We start from the raw sequence: 23863 nt of genomic DNA on the forward strand, positions 1-23863 counted from the left end.
GTTTGGTGAAACACAAGCAGTTGCTCTTGACATCTCAAAGGCTTTTGATCGTGTTTAGCATAAAGGTCTTCTAAACAAGCTTCCATCTTATGGTTTGCCAACTGTTTTTTTTTTAATTGGTTATCCTGTTTTCTCTCTGGTTGCTCACTGAGGGTGATGGTAGATGGCTCTCTGTCTTCTAATTTCTCCACTAATGCTGGTGTTCTCCAAGGTTCAGTTCTTTCTCCCACTCTTTTCCTCTTGTATTTTAATGACCTTCTTCCATTGACTGGAAATCCTATCCATAGTTTTGCCGATGATAGCACATCGCATTCCACTTTCCATTTTGAGAAACCTTGCCCTGCTCAATCAACTTCAACTTCTTGAATATCTGCTAACAATTCCTTAAATGCCGATCTCCAGGTAATTCTCCAGTGGGACAAAGACAACTTAGTTGATTTCAACCCTTCTAAAACTTAGTCTTGTCTTATATCTCGCAAAAAGGATTCTTCTGCTCCTATGCTTATCTTTGGTGACACTGAGATTTCTAGGCAAAATGATATATCTCTTTTGGGGATTACCCTGACTGCTAATCTCTCTTGGCACAAGCACATTACAAATATTGCTTTCTCTGCATCCAAAAAACTTGGTTTTCTTTCGCTCTGTGTTACTTTTCTTCCAAAATTATTGGAAGAAAAACTGAATATTGTTCCACATCTGGGGCAGTGCCTCCAAAACCTCTCTCAGGCTTCTAGATTCCTTTCAGAAGAGGGCAGTTAGGTTAAATAAATAAAATAAATTTTCTGTTTATACTCCGGCATGACAACCAAGTCAGTAGAGTTACAATAAATCGTCAATACAAATATTTATCATATTTAGTAGTCACGGGCTTGAACCCTGGTCCACTCAAGGAATGCGTGCTTTCCTTAATGACTCATCTCTCCACTCGCTGTCTCACAGACATACTGTTTCTGCTGCATTTGTATTTCCTTTTCAAAAGATACTTCCATGAGCACTGTTCTTCTGAACTGGCTTCTATAATTCAAGCTCTCTCTTTCAAAACAGTCCGAACACATGCCACCACCAGCCAACATCCATTTACTGTCCAACTTCAAACTCACAGAACCAACTTTTCATCTTCCTCATTTATTCATTCAACTGCTGTTTTTTGGAACACCCTTACTTCATTTGTATTTCCTAAAAATTACAGTTTACAGAAGTTCAAGTCTAATGACAACAAATATCTTCTTTTGTCCTCTCAACCTCCAACCCAAGCGGGTTGGAGGTTGAGAAGATGAAAGACAAGGTATTAGAACCTATAGTACTAAGTACTATAGGTTCTAATATCTCTCGTGTTTGGGATTTTCTTAAAAAAAAAAATAAATAAATAAAATAAATAAAAATAAAAGAACTAAATCTCTTCCCCTGTAATTCAACCTCTCTGGGGTCATTTATAACTGTGAAAATTAAAATTTTGCCTACCTTCTCACAGCTTTACAGACCTTGATCGTGTCACCTCAAGGTACCCAGGTTTATAAGGCTACCCTTCATATCTCACCAAGTGGGTTATCCATCTTTTGTGCCATTTCAAGAAGCTTCCCCCCCCTCTCTTTTTAGGTGAAGTCTCCATACTGGATATTCTAGGTATCATCTTATAATTGTCTAATACAACAGATCTATAACTTTCCTATCTTCAATTAGATGCACAATAAATCATTGATACAGGCCTTCCTTGATGCTGTCTACACTGCTCAAAGAACTTCATATCCATCTATATCATAACCTTCAAATTCTCCCTCTCTCTACTGCTTTTAATTCAACCCTACCATGTTATTTTGGAGTTGCTATTCCGCACGTGTAAAATCTTGAATTTTTCTGCATAAAACATAGCTGCCATTTTATTGATCATCCCTGAATCATACCTCAGTCATCCTGAAGGACCATATTGCTTGGCACAGATTATTAACCATTCTTACAAATTTCATGTCATTTTTAAATTTTGACATTATGCCACCTCTATCCCTTCTTAAATGTCATTTATGAAATTCAGAAACAGTGGTCCCAGAATCAATCCTTGGGGAACTTCACTTCTAACATTAGACCAGTGTTTCTCAACCTTTTGTTTAATTATTGCCCTCTAAAGGGCTTTTTTTAAACAAGAAAATACTTTATAGTTACTCTTTTTTTTATTCAATGGGATCTCTAAGTATGATGCTGCCTAGCTAAAAGTTTGGTATGATATTAATAAGTTTAATTCTAATGTCTCCTCTTGAACTTATGTTAATCCTGTTCCTTTCCTTTGTTAATATTTTATTTACTGAACTAAAACCACTTTCAACCATATAATACGTTGGAAAACAAAGAAGCACTTTGCCCATTTCAGACTACATTGTTAGATAAAGAAGTTCAGTTGTTTTTTATCCCCACAACTCAGCCATTCCACCTTTTTTGAATTTATGTTTGCATTCTTCATTAACATTTTAACTCAATGAGTTCTTGAATTTCTTTACTAGCTTGCCCGGCCTCGCATCCAATTGGATCTAACATCAATGGCTTTACTTCAAAAGAAAATTATTTTTAATTTCACCTTTTAAAGAACACAAATGATCCGAATAATCCTTAAGACCATTCTCGGCGAGATATTTATTGATTTCAGCTAACTCTTGCATACCATGAAATTGTTTCAAATATTTCCAGTATTTCAAGTGAAGGGTTTTAATCTGCAATTGCATTTCACCATAATTAATTTCCCTTGAAGTTGAGGGGTGATACTTCATTAAGTTTTCGAAAAATCCAAGCCATATAGTATACCGTATTTCCCCACGTATAAGATGCACCTTAATTTTGGGGCCCGAAATTTGAAAAAAAAAAAAAAAAAAAAATGTATTACATAAAGTTATTGAACTCAAGTTTTATTCATCATAAAATTCTTACAACTTCTCATAACTTGAATTCAGCACTGTACGAAAATCTTTTCTGAGCCATTTCTGGGCAGAACTGGCAATACGTAAGCTAATATACCGGTAACAAGTGTGAAACAATGAGCACAAAGATAACAAGCGCAAAAAAGCGGGAAATGCAAGTTCAAAAATCTACAACCACTGTATAAGACGCACCCAGTTTTTAGACCCCAAATTTTTCGAAAAAGGTGCGTCTTATACATGGGGAAATACAGTACAGTACGTTGTTTTTGTGTTTGCTAATCTCCTTTGCTAAATCTGTGAATCTGTCTCTCCTTTGCTTTCTAAAAACACTAATTATCGTATCACACAAGGTTTTAAAAATTTCGTTAGTTTCCTTTAGAAAGCCATCTGACCTCTGTACATAAAAGAAACCTCACATACTGTTCTTCATTATGAACACAAACTTTTCTGTAAAGACAATCATATTTGCTATGTGACTTTATTTTATTGATGATTTTAATAACTATACTGAGAGATTGATAAAGTGGACTAATATTTTTTGCAACCAGATAATGTCGGTGCACAGTGCAGTGTATTGCAAGAACTTCAGGACATATTTCCTTTAGGTGGGTTATAAAACCTGTCTTCCAACCATGGAGGCAGCACCATCAGTGGCACAGGATAACAAATTTTCCAACGGTACTTGTTTTTCATTAAACCATGTTTTTACAGCAGCAAAAATGGATGTGCCAGTATAGTCAATTTCTATACAATTTACAAAAAACATCTCTTCTTGCAATTTACAATCATCATTGAAATAACAGCTTGCCATTAGAAGGGCCTTATTGTCAATAACTGTGGATTCATTAATCTGAATAGAAATTTTTTTTCAGTTTGTGTAATTAGCTGCTCTTCAATGTTAACTGATGTCTCATCAATTTGTCTTCGAATTGAATCATTGCTCAATGGCAATTCTTTTAAAATAGAAGGATTTTGATGCATCACTGTTGAAATTACAGTCTCTAATGCAGGTCGTATAACAGTCTCAGCACTGTATGAGCACTACCAGTTTTTGCAATGATTTCTGCAATTTTATAATACGCAATAATTCCATCATCATTTGTTTGTGTGTTCTTCTTAAATAAGGAAGTAACAATGTTATGTGACTCAAAATTCTGTTTTAAATTTTTAAAATATTCAATATGTTTACCAACTTTATCAGGATGTTTCCTTTTTAAGTGATCTAAAAGTCTTGATGGTTTCGTAGCCTATTTTGAAAAAGAACTGTTACACATAAGACACGTGGGCTGTCTTGAGTTAAATGGGCTTTCAATGAAACCATAAGCTAGATATTCATCCAGATACTGTCAACACTTTTTACACTTTTCTTTTCAGCACCTGACATGATTGATGATGGGTTGAATAACTACAAAGAATTAAATAATGAAATATAAACTATTTTTATTTAACTCAGCCTATGTCACTCACAAAAGCACTGTGGATCAAAAATAAACAACTTCCACAAGGAAACAATAAATCAGTACTAATTGCCGCTTAAAAAGTAGCAGCAATAGAATGAAACATTTCCTCATCCCATCCATGCCTCATATATTGACCAATGAAACAAAAGAATAAAAAAATACACCATGCCTACCAACGCCACTGCCAAGGACTGCGGAGACATTACCTCTGAAAGCACTTAGGCATTTAATGCCTATTAAAAGCAAAGGCGGTTGAATTAAATCACTTTCACTATCTTCCTTTTATTAAAATTTCTCACTCCTAATATAATATACCTATATGTTAAAAATCAGTTGTGTCAAGGGAAAAGAAAACCCAATGAGAGAAATTAAATATTAAGGAATAACATGTCATCGGGTAGGATTGAACTTTGGAGGGCCACAACCCATTGTAATACCCATGATTTCTTCATCCCCATTGAGAACCCCTGCATTAGACCAATAAGAAGCATAACCCTCTGTTTCCTGCATTGCAGCCATCCTGCAATCCATCTCAGAGCCTTACTCGTGATTCCAACATTTTTCCAGCTTATATATAATCCCTCATAAAGGATAGTCAAATACTCTGCTAACTAAATAAACAATGTTAAAATATTCCATACATCCAGCCTATTGGTGAATTGTGTCAAAATAACTTACCAGGTTATTTAAACATAATTTTCTCTTAAAAACCATAGCATGTAGCCTTTAGAATTCCATTTCTGTTTAAATGTCCCTGTATTATATATTATATAAAAATGGAGAAGCATTAAGTATTACTATTAATTAACAGTACTTGGAGGTTCACTGAAGCAAACCATAAATATTTGAAGAAACAAAATTATACATAGTCATAAAAATAAAATTTTATTAACAGACTAATATATATTACAAATGCCATTCCCATTCCAACTTATAAACAATAAAATATCAAACTTGACAAAAAAAAAAAAAATTCCAAATTAAGGCCATTTAGATTTGAGCATCTAACAAATTATGATATTAAGACAAAGGCAACCCATATACTAATACTGCACTTTTAATTTCATATAAAGTACTAATCTTTAAAATAATTTCTCCATTTCATTTGTACACTAACTTTGGGACATTACGGCATATCAATAAAATAGATCAACACCAGTCTTTCATAGGTCAAGGACTGAATGAGTATTAGAAATGGCAAACTTGAAGACAAAATGGATCAATGTGTAGCAAGTTTAAAAAGAACATAAATTTCTTGCCAATCTACAACAAATTACATAATACATAACTTGTATACAGCTTTTATTATTATTTTATTTTTTACTGTGTATGAAATTCTGATACAATGACTGCATGGCATAGCATTAGGAAATAATGCACTGTTTTTTCTGGTTTTCAGCAAAAAGAAACATTTTAAATGGTATAAATAACAATAAAGTTAAGTTTGTAATTAACACATATGGAGGAAAACTAGCAAAACCACTGACTGACAAATAAAACTGAACAAAACAAACACTTATAGTGCCAAATATAAGCAAATTTTTATTTTTTAATTTGGCAGAACTAAATTATTTTATCACAAGAAAATTATTCTTATCACTTAACCATCTCCAGGGAGAAAAAAATAAACAACAAGCATTCAATGAAAAACTGCCAGTAGGTATCCTCAAAAACCAAATATCTTTGAGGATTTAGTTAAGCCACCCCAGAGCACCAGGCAAGATTTAGTAGAATGGAAGCTCCCAAATAATGCAAATTAAACAAAAAATTTACTTCAGTGTAAGGACACAAAATTCAGATTTTTTTTTTCTGCATTTTGGAATGCTCAACACTATACAGATTGCAGGGATAATGAATTCTTATAGGAAGAAATAATCTTACATCCACAACTAGGATTGTTACCCTCCTTTATACCCTTTAAAGTAAATCAATATTTTTCCTAAAATGAGACTTTCAGATCTGCATACAATATTCAGATGTTGGCTGTCCATTGAATTATACACTGGGATAGCTATCTGCTTATCTCTTCTACACAAAATTCCTGTATATTATTGACAGAACCTTCATGTGCGGTCCTAGTAATTTAAGTACATTCTGAGAGAATATTATGTATTCTCAGATTTGACTTTATATTGAAACTTCTAACCCTTCTCATTTTCAACCATGTTTTTCCTCAGTTGATAATTTAAGAAGACAATCTGAAGAAGATAATGCTAGTTTCTACTACTAGATAAGTTTAGTTTCACTTCTGATTTTTTTTCTGGCTGTGATTAATGTCATAAAGTTATTAGAAAAGTTGGAATATTTCTCACAATTACCACCCCCCACACGAAACTTAACTAATAATAATGAACATATTTCATTTTTGAATAGGTTTTTTTAAGGAATTTTTTTGAAAATGTTATAAAATTTTTATAATATTAACAAAAAAATTTATTCAGAAATATCTGCATCTAGTAAGCTGGAAGGTTAGGTTAGTATATTTTGTGTAGTATATAAAAATCTTCATTTTTTTTTTTTTTTTTTTACACCAGAAAAAACATTTCAATAATATTCAACTTCCCATACTAAGAGTAAGAACATATGCATGTATACTTTTCATGTACACTAATGCTAGGAGCACTGTTAATAAATTTGAAATACTGATTAAGTCGTTGAATGTAGACATTGTAGGATTATCAGAGACGTGGTGTCATTCAGGCATAAGTGATGCTGAATTTGAATATGGGGAGTACAATGTATACAGGACAGGAGAGGTGAAGGGATTATGCAATTAGTTAAGAAGACTTAAATCTAAGGCAGTGCATTCAGTTGTCATGAGAGACGAGTGCAATGTTGAGTCAGTTTGGTGTGATACAAACACTGGAAAAACAAAATTGGGAGTAGGAGTGTGTTATAGGCCTAATGACTCTGATATGAACAACTGAACAGAGAAATAGAGAGAGCCAGTAAATCAGAATGTCTTATAATGGAGGATTTTAACTTTCCAGACATTGACTGGAATTTGTGGGTTGATCACTCACACACTGGCAGCACTTTTGTGAATTTCTTAGATGATTGTTTTCTACAGCAGCATGTTAGAGAGGCAACAAGAGGAAGCAATACTTTTGATATGGTTATCAGCAGTGATTCTTCATGTAAAAGACCAACTGGGTGGCAGCATTCACAATGTGGAATTTAATTAAAGACATTACTGTCAACGGTTAAGGGAAAGGCTTTTGCAAGGGTGACTAAGAGGTTTCAGACAGTTTTTAAATTGTGTGCAGTGGGACCAACAGATGATGCTACCAACAACAAATTCCAAATGGGAAGTAATTAAAGAAGCTACTAGTCTTTTCATACCAACAAAGAAATACTGTTCAAGGCTTAGACCTAAATGGATGTCAGATGAACTATTGAGACATGTGGCAGAGAAGAAAAGTGCACGAATACATACAAATTATCAGGTGATACAGAAGCCTATGGTAGATATAAATTAGTCTGTAATCAAGTCACAAAGGAGGTTAGGCAAGTTAAGGCAGATGAGATGTCTCTGGCAAAGCATGCAAAGAAAAACAGCAATCACATTGTGCCACTTGATGCTCATGGATTAACTGATAATGACCCTGCTCAGGTAGCAGACAAATTAAATATTTTGCATCTACATTCACACATGAGGAATTCTTTAGGGAAGGAGATGCTAAAAGTTTATCAAACTCTAACACTAGTTAAAGTAATGCACGATCATTTGGACAGGCACGCAATTATGTTGCAATCACAGCATGGATTTGTCAAGGGGCAGTCTTGTCTAACGAATCTGATAGGTTATGATGCAGTGACTAAAACTGGATACAAAAAATAATTTTTACATCATATACTTAGATTTCAGGAAGGTTTTTGATACTGTTGCACATAAAAGACTGTCGTACAAATTGGAGCAATTATTATTATTATCATTAGCTATATGGTGCAAGGAAGCCTGAGGCTTTTGCTGCACCAACAAAAAAAAAAAAAAAAATTCTCAGTTACCCTGAGAGAAAGAGAGAGTCAGAAATAGAAGTGCGACACTAAGGGTAAGTTTGGGCTGTGCAGTATCTTGCCCTTAATGCCACATTGCTCTAGTTTGTAAAACAGTCTTTTATTATGGATAAAAGGATGGTTAAGTGGAAGAAGACAGAGGTGGTTATCAATGGGCACTGCTCCTTGCAGACTAATGTTTTTAGTGGAGTTTGAGGGTTCAGTGCTGGGTCCATTGTTGTTTTCAATATTTATAAATGATACTGATGAAGGTATATTGGGCTTAATGTCTAAGTTTGCAGATGATACAAAGGTTGGCAGGGTGAGCTACTGCAACAAGATCTGGGGAAAATGACTTGATGGGCTGAGAGATGTCAGTTGAAGTAACTCAAGAGTAACTTATCAACTGTGTTGTATTACACTCAGGGTAGTGGAGAATGAAAAAGACCTGGGAGTAATTGTACAGTCAGATATGCTGCCAGGACAGTTCAAGTGGTTTTTGTCAGTGATATACAGAAATTTTGCTAACAGTGATAAGGAGGCAATTATCCTTTTGTATAAGGCAATGGGATAAGCTGCATCTTGAGTACTATATACAGGTCTGGAGGACTCTCTTTAGGAAGGATGCAAGTCTGCTGGAACAGGAAATTGAAGTGGCTTGAGACTAGGCACCAGCAGGGTTTTTCAGTTCTGGAAATTGAAGTGGCTTGAGACTAGGCACCAGCAGGGAGATCTGACTGAGGTATTTAAAGTCCTGATTGGATTGAGTAAGCTGAATGTTGATGGTATTCTTCCACTTGCTGAGACTGTATACATGAGGAGACACAAATTCAAGTTGAGGAAGGATTGTTATGTTATGTTTGTTATTTGGTTTTTAGGAGCATTAGCAACTAAGGCCATATTGCTCCGGGATATGCGGTGGTCATTTCGTGACCTTTCCGCATCCTCCGTATTTGGTGGTGACGGGCTCGAACTCAGGTCTAATCAAGAAGCGTGTGCTACGCACTGCTGCTCCTTCCCACCTGGCTACGGAGGCGCCTGTTGAGGAAGGATGATTGCAGGATAGATGCATGGAAGTTTGCCTTCAGTCAGCTGGTTGTTGATTGTTGGAACAGGCTTCCATCTGTTGTTGTGAAAGTGGATGGGTTGAGTAAATTCAGGGAAGAACTAGACAAATTCTTGGAGAGTATGGATGGGTGAACTGTTTTTTTTTTTTCTCTTTGGCTGATGCTATATAAGCTTGCTTTGTTGCATCATTTGCCAATTACTACTACTATTTAATCCCACCGTCTGCAAATCCAATGGCAATTATGTCTTCAATCATCAGTTTTTAGTACTCTCATCCCAGTGGTTACCTGCCATAAGGAGCTCGGTGTCTATTTTTATCTGAAGCTGAAATTTAATGTTCACACAGAATACCTCCAGAAGTGATTTAACACCCTACGCTGGAGAGCGAAGCAACACTTACTTCAAATCCAATGATGCCGAAGCCGCTACCAGATATCTTCAAAGCACTGTTTATCCGGTTATTTTTTTACGCTGCTGAAATTTGGGCATCTGCATCACCCTCATTTCAAAAACAGGTGTTCTTGTATTAAGTACTGGACCCTGAAATGGGCCACAAATAAGCATCGCCAACCCCCTCACAATTGAGAACAACTGACATGGCTGTGCAGCGAAATGTACCCAGGTTCCCTAAGTTAATTAACAGCAGACATTTAATGACTTCAGTAAAAATGTCCCAAACATCTGGAATTTCTGTCAGTGGCACATCCTCTGCCATCCTTAGGTCGGACCCCACACTAATCCTCAAATACAACTGGTTGAAACTGTGTAATCGTTTCCTACCTGCCCAGGCACTCCCCAAAATTCAGGCCCTGCTCTGTCTTGGAGTTAACCTGCAGAAAATGGCTACTGACTGCAAATATTGTTGCATTCTCCTCAAGTGGATTGCATCTGTTGAAATGGGATAAATTCTTCCAAACTGTGTTACAATGTTCAGTTCTATTTCTCTTTATATTTTCCTATTTATTATAATTTCATTTTTACATGTTTTAATTTTTATGTAACTCAATTTCCCATGTAACTGTTATTTTTACCAATTTAATCACACTTATCATTCCTTAATGTAAACCTTTCCATAATGTAAAACTCCTGGCCATGTTGCTGTGAATTAGTTTCTAGTACTTGTACTGTACTTAGTAATAAAAGAAGTTCATTATTTATTACTACTTCATTTCTGCAAGCAATAAACTTTGGAACTCATTACATCTGTTTTCATAGGGATCTGAAAAGACATTTAAGGTTCAAAAGGATTGAGAAAATTTAATAATATAGGCAGGCATATATTTTCTTTCCAGGATGAATGCAATCAAGGGAAGAATTCAAATTAAGGAAAAAAAACTGCAGACTAAATATAAGAAAATTTGCTTTTAGCTAAAGGGCAATCAACTACTGAAATAAACAGCCAGCTAGACTTGTAAAAATAACTTAATATAGATTTAAAATGGAAACTGATAAATATTTAGAATCATATAAAATATGAAAACATACCTCCCACAGCAGATGATCCACAAGCTTTGCTTCCTTAAATCATTCTGCATGTAAGTGTTGCCACCTAGCTCATAGCTATTTACTTTCCATTCTGTATACATACACCAGGTTCAGTATGTTAAATCCAAAGAGAATTTATTCATTCAATCCAACAGATCTGCAACCATAAACAAAAACTGAATCTCTAGTTTAACTTCTTATGAATGAACGTGTTTGAAAGATTCCTTAAATATGATTCCATATTCAAAGATTAGGGTGTTATAAGGAACAAACTAACCTGGGGTATTCAACTTTCTTTAAATATTGCAACCTTGGATGATACTACCAGTAAAGTTTACAGCAGAGGAACAATTCTTGCAATAAATCAATCAATCGATATCAAACTTATTTCTCTAGAGGTCTCATTCTAAATCAGATATTTGCTTACTATAATTCAAGCATAGTGCACAGCTTTCCCAAATAAATTTATGCTTCATACAAGTTCACTGAATGGATAAATGATCTTGTAACTCTAATATAAGGTGATCTTGAGTAAAGCCCATGTCTGTCTGTCACTCCAATGATGGAAATGTGTAATCATTGCTGAAATGCAAGTGCTTTTAATAAACAGGTTTTTCTGTTTAATTTATTCTCAGAACAGGCATGAAAAACCACCTTAATTTTATTTAGGCTTAGAAGCAGCATCTCTCAAAAAGCATTCACATTAGCTTTTTTTCCCTCCTTTTCTTTTCTTTTCCTTTTTTTTTTATTGATATTAGATATCAAGTGGTTTGTTTGTTTGTGTTATTTGGTTTTTTAGGAATATTAGCAACTAAAGCCATATTGCTCCGGGGATATGCGGTGGTCATTCGCTGACCTTCCCGCATCCTCCGTATTTGGTGGTAACAGGCTCGAACCCCGGTCTACTCAAGAAGCATGTGCTACTCACTGCTGCTCTTGTCCACCTGGCTATGGAGGTGCCGATATCAAGTGGATTACTGCCTGTTTATTTATTCTAACTAAATACTGTCCAGGTAAAAAATTCAGTATTTTTCCCTCATAGTTGTTAGCAATAGTAACATCAGTTTCTACCACTACTAAAGTACTCTGTAATGTGTATGCTAGGCCTACAACAACAGGCATGTAATAAAAGAAATAAACAAAAACAGACAAAGTACAGGTTCAAAGCCAATACTATAATAAGAAAATTATGTGAATTTTATTATACTGTAAGTATAAGAGAGACATATGTATACCTATTAATCAAAAAAGCTTATAAAAGCTAAGTCTATATTTATATTGCAACACTAGTTGCTCTACTGCTTGGTATAATCTTACTCAAAATGAGTAAGGCCATTGAAAGATTTCATTACAAAACTTCAGTCTGCAAAAGGTATACCTGTTAAGCAACTTTTGCCATTTGGATATGTGGCAATCAAAATATATTTCATAAATTTCCAATGGAAAAAAAAAAAAAAAAAAAAATATATATATATATATATATATATATATATATATATATATATATACACACACATATGCTTTCAATCTATTATATAGATGTATTCTATTGTATTTATTTTGGCATGATTTCAAGTTTTGACAGTATGCCTCCTACTGTATATATTTTACTCCATTTTAGGCCTACTTTTTGTATTATATATTAACTATTAAACACAAAATCTTTTACTCTAAATTACAAATGCCAAGTTTAGCACAGATCAGACAATATTTAATATAATCATATTCAAGTTATATTATATAGTAACCTCATATTTTTTTTAAATAAAAAAAATTTGTAGAAAGCAAAGTTACTTCAGGGTGAACCAAGTGGTTTGAGTAAAAATAAGAGCAAAAAAACTGGAGGGTTATTTTGACATCTACATAACCAACAATGGCCATATGAGTATCATGATTAAAATGAATTTCTTGTACAATACAATAAAATTAGACTTTATGGTTTCTAACTGTAAATAATGCAAGACATTTATATTGTATAATTGTTTGGACAATTATTACTTTGTACATGTTTATTTATTTCTGTTTTGTTCTGAAAAACATCTTAAGTCAAAATACCATTGTAAGAATCTATAATGCTTTCCTACCAAATATTCTTATTAACAAAAATGTTTTAACATATTAAACATTTAATAATACAAAAATTTATCATTTTCTTGACCTTCAACTTAGATCTCAAAGATGACTTATGAAAATATCCCAACAAAAAAAAAAAAGCTTAGTAATTAATGTGAAATTATCAAAAAAAAAAATGCTGAGTAATCAATAAAATATATCAACAACTTATACAAATACCAAATATAAAATAAAACTAACTAAAATTAAAAATAGAAGTTACTTAACTAATAAATATGGTATAATATTTATTATAAGATTTAGTCAACAAAAACATTAACAGGATGTCAATAAAAATACATCAAAATATTTAATATGGTCATTTAAAGGCATGATAGTGCAGAGAGACACTTCTCCACATGCATTCTTGCAAAGAAACTTAATGAGAGCTAACTATAAGGGTGGGCTTTCTGCATAACTTTTGAAGGAACAGATAAATCAAAAAGGCAATTGTAGATAAGTCCTTTAATTTTGTTTTTTTTATATATATGCCCTACCTAACAATATGTTTCATCCAGTTCTTTAAGCCTTTGAATTCATTAGGCAAAATTCATTCGGTTGAGGAGCCAACCATTTCTTCACAGCTGCTTAACTTCATTGGAACCAAATCTGAACTACAAGGAGGATGCCAACTACAGATCCTAGCAACAAAATCTTGCCAACACTGCACAGTTGCAGTGAGGTTACACATTGTGTTGAAGCAACATTGCTGTATTGCCAGGCCTTAATCACCTGATTATTTATCTTTTCGATCTTGTCAAATGTCTCAATTCACCAGACTAAATTGACTGTAGTCTTTTTCCAAAAACCTCAGCTACACCCAGCACTGAGAGGTTATGAACCTCTCAGTGCTGGGTGTAAAAGGCATTTTTCAGGTGGCCCTCACAATATTAGCAAACAAAAAAATCATATGATCTAATTCCTATCTTGGAATCTTCTTCAATGGTGTTAATACAAAAAAAAAAAAAAAAGACCTTTCCTACAAATTACATATCAAAGTAAACACTTCAAATACAGAAAGATGAATCAAGTAACAGTAAATAACGTCTTGAACTGAACTGCACTGGCATGAACAAAGTGCTTACAAGGCAAGGTTATGGTTTTTACACTGCATCAGCATCATAGACCATATTGGACTAGTGTGTTGTCTGTGCATGTGAGTGTTTTCACAGGCCAATTTTCATGTATGGGGACTGAAAAAGCTGGAATAATTCACAGGGAAAACTCCCTTTCCCTGTGAATGGGAGAAACTTTCAGAGAGGACACAAGGCAAGGAACACAAGAACAAAGGCACATGACCAACTTTTGTTCATGCTAGCAACAGACCTATGTGCAGTGCAGTTTAAGATATTCTCCACTTTATTATACTCATTTTTTTCTCATATGCAATTTATAATTAATTTTTTTGTATTAATACTACTAAAGAAAGTTATAAGATAGGAACTGGAACATGTGGTTTGTTTAATATTAGTTAAACATCATTAAATTTATTTCCAATAAATGCATGCAATGAAGTGTCTTTCTTAATAATAATATTTATTGCTACATACATAAAAACCCTTGCCTTTAGAAATACAGTCTAAGTAACAATACATTATGTAATAATAACTATATAAAAATTTATACAAAAATATAATAAAAAGGTATCTGTAGAACATGAAGATTCAACATCTTACAGGAAAAATATATGAATTTTGCAGAACCCAGAAGACCCTGATATATTAAAAAAAAAAATAAGTTTGTCAGGTTCTCTTAAGTCCTGCAAATTTTTTTATTCTATCTTCTACGATGCAAAAAACAACAAATGTTTTTCAGATACCTCATGTGTATATACAAGTGTATACAGTGGAAACACTAAGAATCTAACTGATTCAAATAATTAGCTCTTAAATATTATAACTTATATCGTACCTTGCACACCATACCAATAGTCCATGAGTTCTGTTCTTTACAAATAAAGAAAACTGTCATGCAACACCTGTGACAGTATTCACAGTGCTTCAAAAAAATTAGCTACTAAAAGAAAAGACAACAGTTAATAGATCAGGTGCAGCAGACTCAATTGGTTCAGTTAGTAGTTTTCATAGAGCACTTTTTACCAATTTATGACATGATGGAAATTTTTACAATCCTCCAGATAAAAAATTCTTAATTGGAAAAGTGCTGTTTGTTTACATTAACATTAGCTTCCACTGTGCATCTTTCCATTTTGCCCTTAGTAGTTTTAATGGACTTAGACCAGGTGGGTCAGTTCACTGCTGCTTTTTCTAAAGAAAATGAGAATGCTTAAACTTGATACATTTTGAATACATTAAAAAAGGTGCCAGGACAAATTCATGGGCTGAGAATACATTTTATTATAACATAACTTCTGTAGATATGGTTCTCCAGCTCAGGATATTACCGTAAACAAGAATTATTCAAGAATCACTAAGGCAAAAGAATAAAGCCTGATTACAGATTTAACCATCCAAAGATTCCTATAGCAAAAATAAAGCTGTTAAAGGGTTTGCTAAAGCAGCAGACTTGAGCAAACACTGCACTGGAGAAATATGAAACCACCTTCCAATATTAGAGGATTTAAAAGATGCATATCCAATAGAACAGATTGGTCAGACAGCAACATTCTGTGGGAAGGTGTTGAATTGTCTCAGTAGAGAAAGATCCTGATGAAGAGTATATGCTCATATATATATATATCTATAACCAATTTCCCTTTCCAAAGTGGAGGAGGCGGATTACCTTTGTCAGGTAAATACAGTATATGTATGCACTTGTCCATCACTAAAATATGAATACTCACTACTATGAGTAATGTACTGTTAGCATTATAAGACCAATATAGGAAACATACAGGCAGACTCAATCACTTTGTATGGTGATAAGTGCAGTAACAATGGACTCTAAAAGAGAAATAATTGCCAATGGCACAGCATGAACATTGTGCTGTTTCCAAAGAAGTTGCTACCAACATCTACAAGACTTGGTAAATCAAGAGAAAAACATGTTGCTTTCTATAAAATTGAGAGTTCTGAAACAGTATTACATTTCAGAAATCTAAACCTATAAGGATACCATAATTTCAATTCAGAGATGACGATACAACCTGAAGTGTTCACCACAAAATTATATTGTGATATGTTAATACATCTATTTTACCTAGATATTTTATCTAGATGTTATGTTCCAAAATAACGTGCGATTAAAAACTTATTCAAATTAGTCATTTTGGCAAGCAATTGCTATTAATTTTTTTAGATTTTACCGAATTACATTTAAATTCACAGTCATATTTTTGCCAACACGACTCAGCAGATTTTCTCCAAGTTCTTTGCTTACTTCCAGCCAGGTGTACTGTTGTGGCACAGTAACTTCTTCTAGAGCAACCTTAAATGACATAAGGAGAGTTACACACATGCCATCATGTTCACCCTCAGGTTTTGCACTATGTTCAACTGACAATACTCCATGTGGTTTGTGTGGGGGTGGTTCCAGTCCAAAGATTGTCTAAAAATAACAAACCATTAATATTCAGTATAAGTATAATAAAATGCTGGGATTAGTAAAACAATTTAGTGTGATAGCTAACATTATCTGTTTCACTAAATGTGCGATACACTTCTAGTAAACTACTTACTAACCTAATACTCTATTTTTTTTTTCTTAAAAGAATAAGTGCACCATGATATAGGTGCTCTAGATATTTCTTGCTTACATCAAATTTTGTCTTGTGAATGAGTGTAATGATCTTTCCTTAAAAATTACATGCAATATATAAACCAAAAAAAGCTTTGTAAAAATTGGATACTTGAGTTCTAGAATGTTCAGAGTATAATGCTTCTTTCCCAGAGTGATTATTGAACCCATCTTTAATTACACATGTAATTAAACTCACAACACTCACAATCTGCTAAGCACTTACTGCAAAAAGTGGATACAATGACATCAGTTATAACACGGGATTAGTGTTTTCAGCATTGCTACTGTTCCCTGGGTATTATTATACATGTGCATGCATCCATTGAATACCATGTCTTCAGATTGCGTACTAGGGTTTTACTGATTTGTTATTTAGTCAGTTAAACAGAAGGGTACACCTTCATCTCACACAAGACGTCCTATATGTATATATTACTAAATACAATTACTTGGTATTTTATTTAGTGTAAAATATCAGTTTATTCTTATCAGCTTTAAAATTTAATAATGAGTTTTATTAATGAGTCTTCCTTGTTTATTTTAATTTCACTCACAATAATGTCAAAGAAGCAAGAACTTGATGGATAAAATCTAAAGGCTTAAACTGTTTAATTTATGACACTCTGCATGATGCAAGTACTAGAACTAACGTTTTTGAGGACTAACTCCTCCTAGAGGCTTACTGATTACACACTTGGTGATTTAAGTTCCCTACTGAAGAATAATTCATCCTTTTGGGAGTGTGTTTGTAGATCTAACTTTTTCAAGTGTGAGCTCTAGGGATCTCAGAACTATATTTTTGCAGCATGAAAATAACTTTGAGTTTATTGTAACGCATATTGCTGAATGTTTATTTGCATCATTTATCATATGAAATGTTTTTCTTAATCATGTAGGTGCAATATTCAAAAATAATAAGAGGAGTTTACCTCAATATAGTACGTAGAACACTTCCGTATGATACTCTCCAAAAATTAAAACGAAAAAATCAAAAACTTATATTAGAGTAAAAAATAAATAATTAAAAACCAATTTAACACAATTTAAATCAATTTAACAATTAAAAATCAATTTAACGCAATTAAAAAGAATCTAATGAAAATATTCAAAACGATTTTCCTTCCTGAAGCTGACAATGCTTTGACCATATGTCGTGATCACAGGAATGAAAATTACTGAATAGGGTTGAACCTGAAACTTAAATGATTGTCTTCGTGCATGCACATAAAGGTCCACGCATCGGAGATCAAATATGGCCACCGAACCTTAACAAAATTCTCGTGTAATTTAATTTCTACAGTTTCTGCAGTTAATAGTCATGTATAATTACATTGAACATTAAGTATTTTGGCCTTGTTAAATAAAAAAAGTATGTTTTTCGTTAATGGCATGAAAGGCTAATTCTGACACTGCTGAACGAGAAGCACGAACTGAGGCTTCATGTTGATTTACACGAATATTCAGAGAACATCGCGTCGAACCTTGGTAAGACGAGTCGCAATCACCACAAGAAATGTATACCAGATCATTAATTTTTGTTGCAAACGTGGAAAAACCCAGTGATTGTTCAGTATAGTGTGTAATTTCCGTATTGGCCTGGCCACAATTTTAAATTCAATATCTTTAAAGAATCTATTAAGCTGTTTGTGTCACGGTTCAACATATGGGACAGAAATAAAGTATTTTTTGATATTACCATTGTTGGTTGGTGTAGTATTTTGTATCCTATCCTTAGCCTGTACCCTAATTCGGTTTATTGTGGCAAGGGGATAACCCTATTTAAGAACCTGCTAGTTAATATTTGTATTTCTGAGCCCAAAGCAGATTCCGTCGAATATTTATTGGCATTTAAAAATTGATTAAAGATAATCAACCTTTTGTAGGTGAACGGATGATAGCTATTATAATGTAGAAGCAAACTGGGTGTTTGTAGGTTTTCGATAGATGCTAAATTGGATTTTATTAGAGTCCCGAGTAAGCGTGAAATTTAGTAAGTTTAATGACTTTGTATCCGTATCCTCCCTTTCCAATGTAAATTGAGTCTAGAATGAATATTATTAAATGAATGTAAAATGTCTTGGATAGTACTACTATCAGTAATAACTAGAATATCGTCTAAATACCTCCCATAGTATGTGATACGGGGTCAAAAAGGTGTCAAATGTATATGCTCAATCGTTGAGAGATAGATCTCTAATATTAAGCCACTCAGGCTCAAACCCATTGGCAATCCAAAAATTTGTTTATACACCTTGTCTCGAAAGGTGATATAGTTGGCCTCAACTAACAGTTTAATCAAGTGAAAAATTTCCTTAATAGGTAGCTTCGTATAATTAATCAGTATCAAGTTTTTATTTAACATATCCCAAATAATATCTAATGTGTATTCAACGTTTACATTCGTATATAACGAAGTAACATCTAGTGAGAATAAATTTCATTGTTGCCAAGTCTACAGTCTTTAAGATTACTAAATAACGTATCGTAGTTCTTAATCCCAAATTGTATTACCTGTCTAAAGGGTTTTATAATGCTATATACATGTGTGGCTAAGGATGAAAATGCAGAGTTCCTGTAGGAAACAATAGGTCGAATAGGAAATCCATTCTTGTGTAATTTTACCTGACCGAAAAGTGCAGGAATATTGTATGCTCTGGCCTTCAATTCCTTTAACTGGGCCATAGTAATGTAGTCGTTTTTTCGATACGTGGTTAACGTTTTATTGTATTGATTGACCAAATTGGTAAACAGTGGCGGTCTACTTCAAGATAAGTGGAGATATCTGAAACAACTGAATCTAACTTATTAATATAATCAGGTTTATCTAGTATTACCACTGTATCTCCTTTATCTGCCCTCTGTATAATAATGTCCTTATTTCCCCAAAGTTCTTGTAAAGCTGAACTGTCATGTGTATTCAATTTAGGAAGTTGCGTTTCTTTTATGTTATTCACTACTTGGTTAACTTGTTGAATAAATAAATCTTTTTGTGGAACATTAAAGTCCAAATTCAATATCAATTACGCATTGTTTTTTAGGTAGTTTGAGGTGGTAAATTATAATTTAGTCCTTTGGATAAAAGTGAAATCTGGTCCTGCGATAGCGTACACGAGGAAAGATTTGCAACCTGTTGATATGTCGGTTCACTGAATACTGGGTGAGGGGGTGTTCATGACCTAGCTGACGTATTCTGTGGTAGTACGTTGTGTCTATGGGGGGGGTTGTCACCCAACTCGTATGTACTTGGTCGCAAGCCCACGACAATGTGTTAGAATTCGCATGAGCATGTCTTGATCTATCCGATAATGTTTGCAATTTATTAACGTGTCTGTTTTTTTTTTTTTATTTCTGAGGCCTGTGCTTCCCATCACAAATCTATGGAAGTCTTCAATACAGATCAATCGTTCGGATGTAGATAATTTTTTAATTTATCGTGAAGCTGCCTAACCTGGGAAAGGTATTTTTGTTTATTCGAATATCAAGATTTTAAGGCTAGCTTAACAATATTACGCAATGTGGCCAGTGTTAGTTGTTTTATGCCTGAAATTTTTTGATTTAAATTAACCCTGGCAAACTTTGGAATGATGTTGTTTTGAAGGCAATATTTTAGAAAAGAAATATGGTAACTTTGGGCCGAGTATCTTAGTGTTGATTTAAAGTAATTTTGCGCCAAGCCATTCAAAAAATTATATATATCCAGAAATATGGAAAACTAAAACCGATTTTCAAAGCTACTACTTTTGTGCAACCATCCACTATGAACTGTCTGCTATTAGTTAACAACACAGATAAGAGAAGGCAACTTTTGTATTGGAAGATTAAGGCAATCTGTACATTAACATACACTGTACTGTAAAGAGTTAATTACTAGTATTAGAGGCTCTATTGCTAATAAATAAAAACAATAAACATGGGCAAATGTAAATTCTTGTGTGTGTGTAAGAATAGATAAGTCTCAAAGTATGCACAGATGGAGGTGAAAAGTACACAAAGTGCCAAGGACTAGAAGGGAAGGATAGTAGGAAGAAGTACTGTAGGTTTGTAAAAGGTGAAAGAACGTTAATATCCTAAAAGTTATGATGAATTAAGACAATTATAGGCTGAATTGCAAAGCCAATTAGAGGTGAGGGAACTATAAAGTAAAATGATTAATACCAAATGATTAAACAAATAAAATAAAAAATAAAACATGGTAAAGCTGTCATCAGATGTGGGTGGGCAAATTTAGTTTTAGGTTAAAAACAGGGATAGATAGCAAAAATGCAAAATCTGATGTCAGCTGAAGTAAATATTGATACATGGTCAGGTATTTCATCAGGGGACTACACCTGATCATGTATCAGGAACTGCGTTTCTATACTTGTCCATAACAGTGGAAGAGAGGCAAAATAAAGCCAAAAAGCAAAAAGAATAAAATTAGCACACTCTTACAGTGACAAGATAGTCCCAATGCAGTGTCAATGGTATAAAAAAAATTTTTAAGGTGAAAATAAGGATAAAGCTAGAATAAAATATAATTAAGGTTTTCAGAGAGGAAAAAGGTTTTTGAATTATATGTAGATTTTTAAGTAAATTTGGAAAAATATATTAGTATCAAAATTTAGTAGAAATTAGAAGAATTAAGTTATTTAGAACAAGCATATGGTATAGGGTGAGGTATTAAATTGAGGATGGGGAAGGGATAAAGGAGTAGTTAAATAAAGACGACAAAAAGCAATAGAATGAGGATAGCATACCTGGCTTATTTATTTTTTATCTATCAACTGAAACTTTGATTTTATATTACATTTAATATACAGTAAACCCTCAATAATCCAGTTACAGTTAATCCGGATTGAAATAAGAAAAATTCTGTCCACAATTGAGTACTTTGAAAGACACAAGGGATTTAGGAAGGCAGATGAGTAACTCTCTCTGCATGCTGATTGATTGCACACACAGACAGACAGACAGACAGACAGACAGACAGAAGAGAGAGAGAGAGAGAGAGAGTACATTACATTGTCTTGCATGTTGTTCAGTATCTTTGTTGACTGAATCAGATGGATGTTATTGCTTGTATCGCTTCATTTGCATACTTCTTTATACGTATATACATAAGTTAACATATTTTATATAATTATGAGTTCTAAAGAATTAAAAAGTGAAATAAAAAGAAAACATTTTCCTTTAACTGTCATTAACAAGCTCAAAGTGATAGAACTTGAAAATGGTGTTCCTGGAAAAAAAAAATTTCTTTGGTATTGGCCAACAGGCTGTGTCAGATATTAAATAAACAAAAAGACATTTCCTTTAATATTCAATGTGGGGAGTGATAAAAGCAGTCTATCAAATAGACAGACATTAAAAAATCCAAAAGAAGTGTTACTGGAAGAAGCTGTATTTAAGTGGTATTCCTGTTCACAGAACGATCAAGTGACGTTGGTGTGCGATGTCAGCACACCTGATAAATGTATAAAAACAATACATTTATCCATATATCGATGGATAAATGTATTCTTTTTATAATTAAATAAAGACTCTACAGTGATTTTTTTTAAAATTTATTTTCATCAGAACTACTATATCATTAAATTTTCCATTTATTTGTGTGTTCTAAGTTGTTTTTTTTTTTTTAGGCTATCTTTTGCTTCACTAATCCGGATGACCTCTCTCTCCCAATTACTCCGGATTAGCGAGGGTTTACTGTGTATGTGTGTGTACACACACACACACACACACACACACACTGGGTGGTTATAAAATAAGTTTCCCTATTCGGGAGACCCTAGTGTCAAAACGGTCAGAGTTAGCTATGTGAAAATTGATGGGTATGTCATTTAGGGTATGGGGAAGCGATTTGTAGAAGAAAAAAAAAAACTAGTTAAAATTTCCACCACCAGGGGAAAAACGGCACTGCACATATGTAAAAGTTGTCATTTACTTCAAGACACACTGCTTATGCAAATGACATCCTGTTAGATAAAAGCAGAAAGGCCAATGCCACCGTCAACCATTACGGCTCTTACAAAAAAGGAATGTGCTCTTTTAGTAAAACTGTTCTACCAGAATAATAGTAATGCTAATGCAGCACTACTTGAATATCGAAACTTAAAAGGTTTGCGTAAAGGACCTTCGATGTCAGTGGGACTTCGAAAACTAATAAAGAAATTTGAAGCGACCGGGGGAGTTAGGTGTAATTCCAGGCAGGGAACAACCATGTATCTGAACAGAGGTAGTGGATGAAGTGGCAGTTGCAATGCCTCCAGGTCAGAATGTGAAACACTACCAGTCAGTAGTGCCACAGGTGTGTCAAGAGACTTGAACCTTCCTTGGTCTATTGTATGTAAAGTGCTTTGAACAACTTTTCGCTGGTTCCCTTACAAGATTCAAGTAGTGCAAGAACTAAAGTCTTGTGATCAGCAATAATGAATAGACTTTGCTCTACAATTTCTGGCTTTTTTTTTTTTTTTTTTTTTTTTTATGAAAACCCCAAACACGAAAGGTATCAAAACCTATAGTACTTAGTACCATGCATGGGTTGAAGGAGAAGTATGGGGGGGGGGAGATGCCGGAAACTTTGCTCTAGAGACTAAACATGGGTTTCACCACTTCAAGCCTCCAATAAGCAAAGTGATGGTATTTCACTGGTTGATGAAAGTCATCTACTTGTATGGAACTTGACAATACATGGGCTTGAATGATCATGTGATCTGATGAGGCACATTTCACTCTTCGTGGGGCTGTAACTGCACAAAACTGACGAATATTCTTGTCTATCTGCTGTGCATGAAAGACCACTACAAAGTCCATACGTCACAGTATGGTGTGGTTTCACAGTAGAGTTTATAATTGGACCATTTTTCTTTGAAGGGTTTACACCTCATGGCCCAGTAAGTTGTATGGTAACTAGTGCACGGTACTGCACTCTTCTAAGAGATCACATTATTCCCACTCTGCAAGAAAGGCAATGCTTGGAGACCATAGTTCCACGCATTGCATCCAAGGCAATGCTTGGAACTATGTCTTAGAGGTTCATGCACGATGGTGTCCCTCCCCACGCTGGTCAACAAGTGAAGGAACTGCTCCGTGCAACATTTGGAAATGATCGCATCATTTCTAGAGGCTTTCCGCAGTTCTGGCCAGCCCAATCACCAGATC

At 34.0% G+C, this 23863-nt stretch overlaps 1 protein-coding gene across 1 annotated transcript in view; it reads right to left on the reverse strand.

Moving 5' to 3' along the window:
• Nucleotides 1–16260: 16260 nt before the first annotated feature.
• LOC150081526 (8-oxo-dGDP phosphatase NUDT18) overlaps nucleotides 16261–23863 on the reverse strand; it is a 57754-nt gene continuing 50151 nt past the window's right edge. The window contains exon 6 of the mRNA XM_090379360.1: nucleotides 16261–16531. Within this exon, the coding sequence (XP_090235486.1) occupies nucleotides 16286–16531 (246 nt within the window). The 3' untranslated portion in view covers nucleotides 16261–16285. The remainder of the gene's footprint in view (nucleotides 16532–23863) is intronic.

This window comes from Mastigoproctus giganteus, chromosome 8, assembly GCF_048544385.1.
Source record: "Mastigoproctus giganteus isolate SK-2022 chromosome 8, ASM4854438v1, whole genome shotgun sequence".
Classification (NCBI taxonomy): Eukaryota; Metazoa; Arthropoda; class Arachnida; order Uropygi; family Thelyphonidae; genus Mastigoproctus; species Mastigoproctus giganteus.